Source organism: Squalius cephalus, assembly GCF_949319135.1.
Source record: "Squalius cephalus genome assembly, chromosome: 1".
Classification (NCBI taxonomy): domain Eukaryota; kingdom Metazoa; phylum Chordata; class Actinopteri; order Cypriniformes; family Leuciscidae; genus Squalius; species Squalius cephalus.
This window is the reverse complement of record NC_137122.1, coordinates 49462168-49475256: the sequence shown is the minus strand read 5'-3', so window position 1 is coordinate 49475256 and position 13089 is coordinate 49462168. Positions and strand designations below refer to the sequence as shown.

The following is a 13089-nucleotide window of genomic DNA, read 5'->3' as shown; positions in this document are numbered from 1 at the left end:
AATACATGGATGAAAGGACATAAAGAGAAGAGACCGAGTTGAAAAAGAGATTTATTCCATAATTGACTACCCAGTAGTGAGGGAAACTGGGCTCTGGTGGGAGGTCCTAGTCCACACTAAGCCGACCAGAATAAATCGTAATCCTCTTTTGCTCTCAAGCCATGTCTTTACCACTCTACCCCGTGTTTTAGGAAATGAAATCACTCAGACACAAAGTCAGCAAAGCTCTCTACCCCCATTTATTATTTCTGACTGGTATTGTTCTTGCTGATTTGTTTTAGAGCCTCAGGCACAGAAAGAAGAATGAGTGCGGTGGGGGAGTGTGTTATGACAAGGTTCTTTCTCAGTAAAAGAGAGAATTTCAAAGCGGGAGACTTGCATGTATGGATGGGAATTGTAAGGATTCCAATTTCACTTAATGACCCATTAGCAAGTTTTGAGAAAGCAAACTATCCTTTCATCCTCCAAACCACTTGTCCTATGTAGGATGCTAGAGCGTACCCCAGTGTCTGTGGCCGTAGGGTTAGGGAAACGCCGTGGACTGATGGCCAGGGGAACTTCATGCTGTGAGATGAGATTTTTGTGAAATTGTTTATTATTGTTTATTCAAGTATATTATTTTTATTTAAAATACCATTTTTATGAAGCAATGAACCATAAGAGTCATCTGAAAGAGAGTATTGAGCATAGATGGGGTATAATTGGAAAAACATCAGCTATTTTCTGTCAGCTTTAATGGAATTCATTCAGAATTGATTTGGTTGTGAATTAGACTAGACTAGTCGTGCTGTATGTTTGTGTTGCTTGCAATTATTTAGGACAAAGAAATAATACGATTGTGCAATTGTCTATTTATTATTATATATATTATTTCATTATTTCTCTCAGTTTGGTCTACAAACAACCTAGAACATAATTGGCTGTGGCTCTCAACAGAGGCGCATGGAATTTGAGTAAATACTGTTCTACATTGACATTCAGGAACCATTAATGGAACTAAACTTCCATTTGACTTCCAAAATGATACAGCTGTGGTTTGTTTTTTGTTTGTTTGTTTTTTTCTTCATAAAGGGACCATTTCCATGGAGTTTTGGTAACACTTTAGTTTAGGGTTCAATTCTCACTATTAACTATTTGCTTATTAGCATATTACTAGGATATTGTCTGTTTATTAGTACTTTTAAAGCACATATTAATGGCTTATTCTACATGACCATATTCCACATCCTTAAATCCTACCCAATACTTAAACTTTACAACTGCCTTACTAACTATTAATAAGCGCAGTAATTAGTAGTTTGAGACAAAAGTCATTGTTAATAGTCAGTTAATTGTGAGAATTGGACACTAATCTAAAGTGTGAAAATCAGCAGTTGTATCCGTTTAATATTTAAAGGGATAATTCACCCAAAAATTTAAACTGTCATCCTTATCTCATTCTCACGTCGTTCCAAACTTGTTTATCTTTCTTTCTTCTGTGAAACTAAAAGAGATTTTGAAGAATGTTGGCAACCAAACACCAAAAATTAAATGGCGGTCAATGGGAACTGAAACTGTTTAGTTACCAGCATTCTTCAAAATGTTCTTCAGAAGCAAGAATTGAACACGGGTTTTGAATGACATAAGAGATGTCAGAATTTTCAGAATTTTTGGCTGAACCATCCCATTTAGGTTGATCATACTAAATGACCTAAGAGTTAACTTTTTATGTAATGTTAACTTTTTCTGCATTCGACAGTTGAATCACGCTGTGTATCAGCAAAAAATATCCAACCTAGAAGACTATAAGAAGAAAGAAAAAAAGAACAGAGACAGTGAAGAAAATGAAATGGTACAGTGGGAGTGCCCAGAGTTGATGGTCCCATCTGTCAGGCACATTTCTGCATAATTTCCCTGTAAATAAGTCCTGAACAGTAGCCACATATTGTAGTCACAGACCTAGTGCAACAGTCTGCTTTGCCTTACTTAATCAGAGCCACAGCTGGTCAGCTTGATGAACTGTTTGCTCAACCGATTTTTGTGGCCTTTCTGCCCGTGCCAGAAGCTCAGGGTGATTTTCTACAGGCTCTCAATGGATCCAGTGGGTCCCAATTGATTTCTGAATGAATTCCATAAAGAATAGCTGACTGGTATCCAGTTTCTCCCCGTCAGTTTTTTTTTTTTACGCTCTCTCTCTCTCTGAGGGAGATGTTGAGGCATTATTACTGAACTGCTCTTGGACATTTTGGGGGGGAAGAGCTGCATCTTGGCTGCCAGATCTTGCTGTGCAGTTATAGTTATAGTGGCAGTGGCTTTGTAACTCCTCAGTCCTGTGGTCATAGCCCAAGAGTGACAGTCATGAAGCGAGTCCGAGCTGCTGATTCCATGAAACATCTATGAGGCAGGAGATGAGCCCTGTATGAGTGGGCCAAACCTCTACCTCTTCACTGCTCTACACAATAATGAGTCCCGCCAATCCTCCGGAAAACAACAGCATATGCTGTTTGGCTGTCCCAAATCTCACACTCTTTCACTCATCAGTTCCTACTTCCTCAATTGAGAATGTCACACAGTGCACTATATAATAGGGAGCGGTTTTGACACCCATTCTATACCGGACACATGGCGAAAACTGAATTGCTTCATTATGATTTCCATAGCTGTCTACATTGTGAGCACCTTTTTTATTTACTACATTAAAGCTCCAATATGTATTTTTTTTTCGCCGCTAGGGGTTGCTAACCCCTTACAATAACAAAGGCGTAAGTTGATGACGCATAAGCATTAAGGAATTCTGGATCTTGTCGTCAAGCTGATGGATCTAATAATGTTTATGGATGAGTGAATACATTGATTTTAACATGACTGTGGTATGAAGCAGATCACGATTGCTAATGAGAGACAGATATCAGCGCCACACACGAGTCCCGCGGATTTAAAGGAATAAGGACAATTAATTCTACCGAACTACACAAAAAGTGCTGAATTACCACTCACATAGGTCAGTTTATTAGACGAATTAAACTTGTGAGATAACGCAGCACTGTTTCACTTGGTCTAACAGTTACAGTATCACACTAAACTGCATTTGAGTGTGTTGAATGTTATTCTATGGGTTAGTTTGTTTGCTATATGAGACTAGCAGTAAGCTAGATCAGCATTAGAATAACATACAGATCATATTCTAACATTTCATCTGGTTGAACTATATAACATTGATTAGTTTTATGTACATTTGCTCACCTGTCTAATAAAGTACATGCAACACTCTTGACAGAGACGCCACTCGCCACTGTCAAGTCGAAGTTAGTCACGGACGTGGAGCTCGAAATGATATTGATCCTCGTTTTAGTCCTCTTTTTGTCTCAAAATCTGCTTGCCATGGTCTAAAATGTTTGAACAAAACAACAACAGCGTGAGCGTACCGCTAGGCGTAACCCAATTGTCCACGTCTGTCACCATGGTTACTATGGCAGTACGAGCGGAAACCGAGGGTAACGCGGATATGACGCCATTGACTGGCGACTCCCTCACACCTGCTCACACGTCCCGGTTCCTTGGTTAAAAACGAAATTTTATCACGATTTACAAATAGTTGGAAACATGTGGGATATTGTAAGTAATCAACTAAACAAAATATATAACACTGGCCTAGTGGTTTTGGGATATATTACTGCAAAATTCTTACATAGTGCACCTTTAAGCAGATTTTTTTTTTTTTGAAAGAAAGAAAGAAAGAAAGAAAGAAAGAAAGAAAGAAAGAAAGAAAGAAAGAAAGAAAGAGAAAGAAAGAAAAAGAAAGAAAGAAAGAGAAAGAAAGAAAGAGAAAGAAAGAAAGAGAGAAAGAAAGAAAGAAAGAAATTGATACTTTTTATTTGGCAAAGATATATTAAATGAATCAAAAGTGACATGATAGAAAATATTTCTATTTCAAATAACGACTGTTCTTCAAACATTTGTTCCTCAATGAGTCCTGAACTTCCACACTGTTTTAAGAAGCTTAACTGTTTTCAACATTGATATTCAGAAATGTTTCTTGAGCATCAACTTATCATATTAGAATGATTTCTGAAGGATCATGTGACACTGAAGACTGGAGTAATGATGCTGCAAATTCTGTTTTGCCGTCACAGGAATACATAAAATTTTAAAATGTATTACAATAGAAAATAGTTATTTTAAATTGTACTAATATTTCACTGATACTTGCTTGAAGCAAAAGTGTTTATGAAATCTCTGGAGAGATCACAGTAACATTCAGGTTTTACAAGTGAATAGCCTAGCTGTATGTAGTCCCACCAGTTAGACCAACACCAGACCAGCATAAGCCAAGCATAGGCTAGACCACAATGAAACTTGTTATTAGACTAAGCTGTAAAATCACACTCTCACTCACAATCAAACGCCCATATCCTCTCGCTCTCTCTTCCGCACATGTGGGGATCCAGAGAGAGTTGTGGAAATAATGATATTCTGTTTATTCTCTTTTCACCGAAGTTGACATTTTAAAACCGTAATGAGGCATGGGATTGGGAAACTGTGTGTGTGTGTGTGTGTGGGAGACAGCTGGGCTGGTCCGGTAAAAAAAAAGGGGTAAATTTCCATAGTCACAGGAGGGCTATCTTTACTCATTCTAAATGTGTTTCCTGTACAACTGATTGTGTTTCCTGTTGTGTGACAGACTCATCCACTTCTATAGCTTTTTTTCCCGCTCATTACCCAGCTGGACTGACACCAACTTGCACAGCTGATAGCCGTCCCATCCTCGTCATGGGCACTTTGATCACTGAATATACTGTTGTAATGAGAGATGAGAATGTTTGACATGTTTTTCTTTTTGCCTCCATCTTTTGCAGGTGTGACATTTGCAGCGAAGGGCTATTTTGATGCTCTGGTGAGAATGGGAGAGCTGGCCAGTGAAAGTCAAGGATCTAAAGACCTGGGTGAGTCTCGGCGTCTTGTTTTGCCTCAAGGGAACAGGCAAACTGTGTGGCCTGATCCGACATGACACCACAAAACACGCACTAATGGAACCACATGCTCAGCAAAGTGCCGATGTTGCTTTCATTAGGCCCAACTGTCAGAATTTGTACCTACGAGAAGCTTTTATATCGTACCTTTTTAAATCTGACGCATTTCAGACATGGTTTATGTACTGGCGTAAATTATTCCTTGTTTCCCATGCTCAATTTTTTGAGTTTGCTTGGAAAATGAAGTCAAAGGGCTGACAGCATTGGATGGGAATTCATCTGCCGTGCTGCAGGGAAACTTGGCGATGCATCATTTATGATCAGTTTAAAAAGCGGATCTAGTTCGAGGGCTATAACTTCTTGAAATAGCATTTCACTTTCTGCTACAGGGAGGCTGTCAGAATTGTTGGTCGGTTCTTTGTTCTGCCAGGGATGTGAGAGTGGGTGTATATGTGACCCTCAAGATGCTTGTTGCTGATGGGGATCAGCTAGAGGTATGGCAGCATAATCTTGTTTGTATTCGTGATACCATCTCCAATGTCTATTGAACTTTCTAGTCCTTTTGAGCATGGACTAAACCACCTTCTACCTCACTATCAGGAGCCCTGAGTGAATTTAGGCTGTAGTTGACTTTTGTTTTGGATACTTTGGGTTTTTCAGACAGACGGTCAGGTGGGAGTCTTTCTGCATGTTACGTAGCTAAACCAGACAATTCTGCATGTCATTGAATCATTCAATCAATCCATTCGTTCAAATCACTGATCAATTCAAGAGCTAAGCGAGATGCTGTGTTTGACGTTACTTACTGATTGAGTAGGTACAATTGATGAGGAACAAATGTGAACATGTTTGTTCTGTAACACTGATGGCACACTTTAGACATTCTACTTAATATAAGTAACTTTGCAACTACATGTTGACTAACTCTTATTAGAGTATTAGTAGACTGTCTGCTTAACTGCTAACACTTTATTTTGATGGTTGATGGTAGAGGTCTGCGCGGGACTGTTTTATTCGTCCCGTTACCGCTAGGTTCCATTCCACTCTTGCCCGCTATCCGCTTACAATGATTTTCTTCCCGACCCGACCGATCCCGCTAAATCCCACTAATCTCAAATTTAAATTTCCCTTAAAGAAAGAGAGGGCAGAACAAATATGAAATGTTGGCTATACAAGAATTTTATGTTGTTTTTGTCTTATCGTGATACAGTGAATACACACAAAAAAAGTGTCACAGAGAAAAATAGGCTATATTAAATATGACATCTGTCACTCAAAATGAAAAGCCAAAAATACGAATAAATGAAAACTGTTGGCTCGCTAGCTATACTGCAAAATGAAATCTTTTTTTAAACATCCATGCAAGAACAGAATGTCGCTGACTGGCAATGGTTTCAGTAGCTTACATCTCTCCTCCAAAATCCAAGCACAAAGGCTGAATGTTCTCTCTGAAAGTGCACTCGTGGTCGGGATGCAACGAACATATCTTGCCAGGTTGCTCAGGGCAGGGAACTGGGAACAGTGTGAATGCGACAACTGCAGAAAGTTTTGTTCACTTCAAGTTCAAGCAAGGATACACTGTTGTCAAAGGATGTCAGGAGCGGCCGGGCTTTTGTCCGACCGCCCGCTCCCGTCCAAGAGTTACAGACCTGTATGTCTGTGTCAGCTGTGTCGCTTGCCTGTGGCCTCATGGGATAGTAAAGTGTCCATCGAATGCACTCTCCAGAATCTCTGTGAGTGAGTTTCTTTGTCTTTATGAATGAGTCATTGCATCATTCAATCAACTGATTTGTTTAAACTCTCTAATTCACATTGTATCCGTAATCACATAGTCTCCTCTTCTGAATAAGTACATAATTTGCAAATATTAATGAATAATTTGCTCGAATGATTCAATCAAACAGTCTGATTCATTCAGGAACTTAACAAGTGAGTGTTTTTTATTTATGAGTCATTGAATCATTCGCTCAACCAATTCATTCAGACACACTGATCCATTCATGAACTAAACAAATGACTGTCTTTATGAGTGAGTCATTGAATCATTCAATCAACTGATTTGTTTAAACTCTCTAATTCACACTGTATCCAAAATCACAGTCTCCTCTTCTGAATAAGTACATAATTTGCAAATATTAATATTTATATTATACAGACAAAAAAAGTATGTTCTGTATAATATGAATGTAATCCTGAAATACTACATTAATAATTGTTTCATTGTCATGTAACTTACCACTGTCAGTTGCGTCACTACGTGGCCATTCAAAAATCCTCTCCCGCTGCATCATGGGATAGTAAAGTGTCCATCATATGTGCGTTTCAGAATGCCGAAAGTAGTTGGTCATCGGGGTACTGTTTTATGAATACTGTGATCTGGACATAATACTCTTTGACATACTGTTTTTGTCTCCTATATAGTAGGAAAACATGCTTATTGAATAATTCGCTCATTCAATTCATTCAGACACACTGATTCATTCATGAACTAAACAAGTGGCTGTCTTTATTAGTGAGTCACTGAATCATGCAATCAATCGATTTAGTTCAAACCCATTGATTCATTCAGGAAAAAACACCACTACTGTGCTGATCGGAGATGCGCTTGTGATTCCAGTTTGACTTTTGTTTGGTACTGCTTTTGGTGGAGGTGCAAAAACAAACTGCCATTATTGTATGAAATGTACTGTAAAGTTACTCAATAATAATTTCTTGTACATAACCAGTAACACACTCATGCTGTTGGTCTGAATAGCAGCAGCAAGGCTGTGATTGACAGAATTTAACAGCAAGCGCTTGTGATATTTGCTTAAAGATTCACACAAAAATAAAAATTCTGTCATCATTTACTCACCCTCATGTCATTGTTTTCATTTTTGAAAAACAAATGAAGACATCCTAAATGAAACCTGAGAGATTCCTGTCCCTCCTTTTGAAAGTCTGTTCCACCAAAACTTTGCTTCAGTAAGTTCAAATAGATCCTAAAAGGACTCAATATGAATTGAGCATTTTTAAGGGATATAAATCTCTCAGACTTTATTGAAAATTTCTTCATTTGTGTGTCTAAGATGAACAAAAGTCATACAGTTTTGGAACAATGAGTAAATGAGAACAGAGTTAAAAAACAATTTGGTGAACTATCCCTTTGATTATGCCGCATTACAAAATATTTGCATAAACTGTCCTTTTCAAATGCTGTTTGAGATGTGAATGCAGAGTTTGAATTTTATTGGCTCATATCCATCGCATTGGGTCATGTTCCTCAGGACATGAAAGCAGCATCTACGTTATTTCCACAGGGAGTTTCCTGGACTGAGGCAGAGTAAACTCCCCCTTCATATATAATGCAATCAACTGTGCAGTTCATCTCTCATTTGAACTCGCAAAAGGCATTGGCACTTGAATCCCACTCTCTCGCTCTCACTGAGAGTGAATCACACCGAGTCCCAGCCTCAGTGAGAGACCCGCTGGACATACAACACAATGAGGGCCTCTCGAATTACTCTTCATAAACACACAACAAATCATCTGTTATGGGCGAAAGACACTCCTGTCCAAAAATGCACTTTGGTAACCATATATTTTCAGCAAAATTCCATATTTATTACTAGGCCTGTGTTAATACAATATTTTTCCCCACAATTTTGAATTTATACTTTGTCATTTAGTTGAAATTGTATATTTGATTATGCTAGTGAATAATACTAAACCTTACAAAATAGTTGACCTGGTAACTATAGTTACTGCAAAGATACTATAATTAAATACTGTTGTTCATGTAGCATCATAATGCATTAACATGGTATCTCATTCAAAAAGTATGACACTTTGAAAGATTATGATTATGATGATTTTTTTTTTTCTCTTTTTTTTCTTGATGACACTGGTCTACTCTGCTCTGATTGGTCAGATGGCCCAGTCTGTTGTGACTGGTCTACTCTGCTCTTATTGGTCAGATGGCCCAGTCTGTTGTGATTGGTCTACTCTGCTCTGATTGGTCAGATGACCCAGTCTGTTGTGATTGGTCTACTCTGCTCTGATTGGTCAGATGGCCCAGTCTGTTGTGATTGGTCTACTCTCCTCTGATTGGTTAGATGGCTCAGTCTGTTGTGATTGGTCTATTCTGCTCTGATTGGTCAGATGGCTCAGTCTGCTCTGATTGGTCAGATGGCTCAGTCTGTTGTGATTGGTCTACTCTGCTCTGATTTATCAGATAGCCCAGTCTGTTGTGATTGGTCTACTTTGCTCTGATTGGTCAGATGGCCCAGTCTGTTGTGAGAAGTCTTTTAAGCTGTATGTTATACAACTAAAAAGGTTGTTGACTGTTTTGCATTGTCATTCTCTAATGCCGTTACATGGACTGTAGTTAATGGGCAGGTGTGGTTTGTAAGAGGCTTTGCCGTTGTTCCTCAGCAGTGTCACAATGAGTCATTCTGCTCTGATTAAGTGACGAGTGTGTGCTTGTGTGTGTGTGTGTGCATTCATTACTCAAGAACCAAAACACCTGCATTATGCATGTAGCTGCTCTCAGTCTGCTAACACACCTGACTATAATTTTCAAGTGAATCCAAAGACCTTGATTAGCCGTTTCAGGTGTGTGATTAGAGTAGCAGCTGAACTCTGCAGGAAGGTCTACATCCAGGAGCAATGTTAAGCTACGGACACAGTAGGCGTCGAGCACGAAAAAGACTTTGGGCAACAAATATGGACAACAGGATGTGATGTCATGGTCTAGAACCTGTCCTTAAGTGTTGTTATTGTTAACTTGAACTATTAAATATGTTGTTGTTTTTTTCAGCTGAAATAAAATATAATTAAACATTAGATTAAAAATTTTACTGAAAATTAGAAATTTTGCCTTGGCAACTGACTGAAATATAATAAGTTAATAACTATTATAATAAAGTCATAATGAATTAACATGGTATCTCATTCAAACATTATAAGACACTCTTTAAGATTATAAAAAAAATTATATACCTCTGTTCTGAATGGTCAGGTGACCCAGTCTGTTGTGATTGGTCTACTTTGCTCTGATTGATCAGATGGCTCAGTCTGTTGTGATTGGTCTACCCTGCTCTGATTGGTCAGATGGCTCAGTCTGTTGTGATTCTACTTTGCTCTGATTGGTCAGATCTGTTGCTCAGTCTGCTGTGATTGGTCTACTTTGCTCTGATTGGTCAGATATGTTGCTCAGTCTGTCATGAATTGTCTACTGCTTACAGCATGTGTCAGAAATAAAATTATTTTAATTATAATTCTAAATTAACTGATAAAATCTTAAAAGTAATCAAGTTAAGTAATTAAAATAATGGCCTTAATGTAGCCTTCAAATATTAAAGTAAATTTTGTTCAAGTTGTCAAGTAATTATTCAAGTAAAGGCAGTATTAAATATTCAAGAAAATAATTGAGAAAATTCCAAGTAGCCTAATTAGATTAAATATAAAAATACTTAATTGGCATGTTTGTCACTGTATGATTGTTAGATATAAAACTAATAATATGGTTTTGATGGTGTCTGAGTTTGACTGAGATGCAGGTCTTTCATTAAAGTGAGCTTTAAATTAGTTTTTTCTTTTGTTTTGCTTTAGGCTTAACTTTGTGTATGTGTTTGATTTGTTTGAGAATAGTAGTTTATTAACCAAAGTTATCCAGCCACAAGCAGTGAGTCGTTTTCTCTTTTTTTTTTTTTTTTTTCTTATTAATATTTATTGTTTGTTTATTAATGACTCATTAGACAGCGGTATGTATGTTAGTCAGATACCCAGCTGAGATGGTACAGGAACTCTGCTATTATTCCTTTTTGTGTACTTTTTATTTATTTTTTTCATCAGCCTAAGTACTAGTACTTTTGACATCCCTACCGCAAACCTTTGATGTTTATATTCTTTATATTTAGCCAAGAGGTCAATCTGTGACATTTAGTTCCTCTATTGGTCAAATGTCACAGATGTGTGTTTATCAGCATTGTCTTCGGCTTCAAACGCAGCTCATCCTGCTCATTTAGAGTGGGAATTATCCTTTTTTTTTTTAATTTTTGGTCCACACCCAAACCTCATTTGAGCTTTCCTGCCATGTCTTTCCCAGAGGGATCGCTCAAGGTTATATCCTCTCCCGTGTCAACACACCTACTCGTGAGAACAGGCCCAACTCAAACACACGTACCACAGAGTTTAGCTCAGTCAGACAGAGCATCACGTGGTACTTCTCCCCACTCTCTATGAAATGATAAACTGGCCATTACGAGCAAAGATACACTCCAGCACCGCTGCGACCGCCGACCCGCGGAGATAATGACAGGGTTTTTTTTACTCTCAGCTGAAATGGAAGACCGCTCTATCTCTGTTTTGGTTAGGAGATGTCCTGCGCCGTGAGGTGGAACACTAAATTCTTGTGGGCAATTTGCAGTGCTGTGTGTCTGTCTTCCTTCATGAGAGCCACGGGGGTTCGCGTTGAGACAGACTGTAAATGGTTTCCGCCTACACGCGCTCTCTCTCGCTTCATTCCTTGCTGTTTTTCTTGCATTTCTCGCATTAAACGCCACAGATTCTCTCACTACATACACACACACACACACACACACACACACACTTGCATAAACATAGTCACGCACTCATAGTTGTGCCTGGACAAATATCGTGCCTTCGTATATGGCGTCCTTGGATGCACAAAGCGCTTGCAGTGGAGAACGCTCATTCTCATCTGAAAGTGAGGCGTGAGGGAGAGCGTACACACACACACACACACTGTTCCTCCCCCTCTCGCATACACTCCCACGCTCACTGGTTTGTTTAGGATAATGATGCCCCTGTCACCACCTCCCACTCATATCCTCCCACCACATCTCTTTCTCAGTGTTTTACTGCCTTCATTACATCACTATTTTCTACTCTCTGCCTTACACAAGCAGACAGTGGTTGGACTGCTCGTAGACGACACATCACAACACGGCATGCTCACAATCTGCACGCTTACCAAGGTTACGTCGTGTTTTCTCACCACTGTTTTGGTATCTCGTCACGTTTTAAAGGAATGTCCTGGGTTCAAGTTAGGCTCTGTCAATGGCATTCATGGCATGACACAGAAAATCTTTCAGTTTGTCCCTCAATCAGGGTTACAGTAACGGCGTGGTCACATTTTTCGTCAAAATCATAATGAAATTTCGTTAATTTTGTCTGCAAAAAAGTCTGTGGTCCATTGTCAATAGTGTAATGATGTATGAATCTGCGCTCACACAGAAGTCTCTTTCAAACCAAGCAGCTTTCTGTTGGTCAATGGAGCGAAAATACTTGTAGTTTTGTAGTTGCATCATTGAATCATTTTCCTGTTATCACTGTAAAGCTGCTTTGTATTGAATAATCAAACAATCTGTATTGTATAAAGCGCTATATAAAAAAAGGTGACTTAACTAGAGTTGTTAAAGGGGTCATGAATTGAGAAATACAATTTTTCCTTGAGCTTTTGACATAAGAGGTTGTCATATTTTAAGAATATCCTGTAAGTTTCAGAACTGAAAACTACCTTGTTAGTCCAAAAACAGATTTTATTGAAACCAAGCCCAGAGAATGAATCGTGTTTGAATGTACCCATGTATGACATCATATATAGGTGAAATAAGCCTCTGCTGAAGATGTTACCACTGTAGCTCCACCCACTGTATTCACGCATGACTAAGTAATAGGTAAATAACATGCGTGAGCATGACTTTGAAGAGTACAAAATGTTGTGCAGTGCCAGGTTGTGGAAAAACACAGTCGCTGCATTGGATTTGCAGAGAGCCTGAAATGAAAAAACAATACTGTGCCTTCTAAATTGGATCCGACAGGAATGGTGCAACACAATTATTCGAGTAAAAAAGTTTTTACTGTGTCGCCATTGCTTTGTTACAGATCGTTTGATAAGTACTGATTATGTGTACACATCTAACCAAAATCACCAGTAATTTCTGATATGTAATGATTCATGTACAGTCAGTTATTTGTCTCAAAACCTTTTATTGTTGTTTATGTGTCAGTAAATCAATCCAGTGACTAAACAGTCAACTTCACATTGTCTCTCTTAGTAGGATAAAATATAATCTGTTATTTTACTGTGAAAATGATATATAGAAAGTGATCAAAGAACGCTCCGGTTACAATC

General features: G+C 38.5%; 1 protein-coding gene across 12 annotated transcripts in view; it reads left to right on the top strand.

The window, feature by feature from the left end:
* Positions 1-13089, top strand: part of baiap2a (BAR/IMD domain containing adaptor protein 2a) — a 98960-nt gene that overhangs the window by 27516 nt on the left and 58355 nt on the right. For 7 of the 12 annotated variants that reach the window (XM_079868455.1, XM_079868453.1, XM_079868463.1 and 4 more), the window contains exon 3: positions 4836-4934. In XM_079868455.1, coding sequence (XP_079724581.1) covers positions 4836-4934 — 99 coding nt within the window. The remainder of the gene's footprint in view (positions 1-4835; positions 4935-13089) is intronic. The other 5 variants (XM_079868456.1, XM_079868458.1, XM_079868454.1 and 2 more) reach the window with 1 other exon arrangement.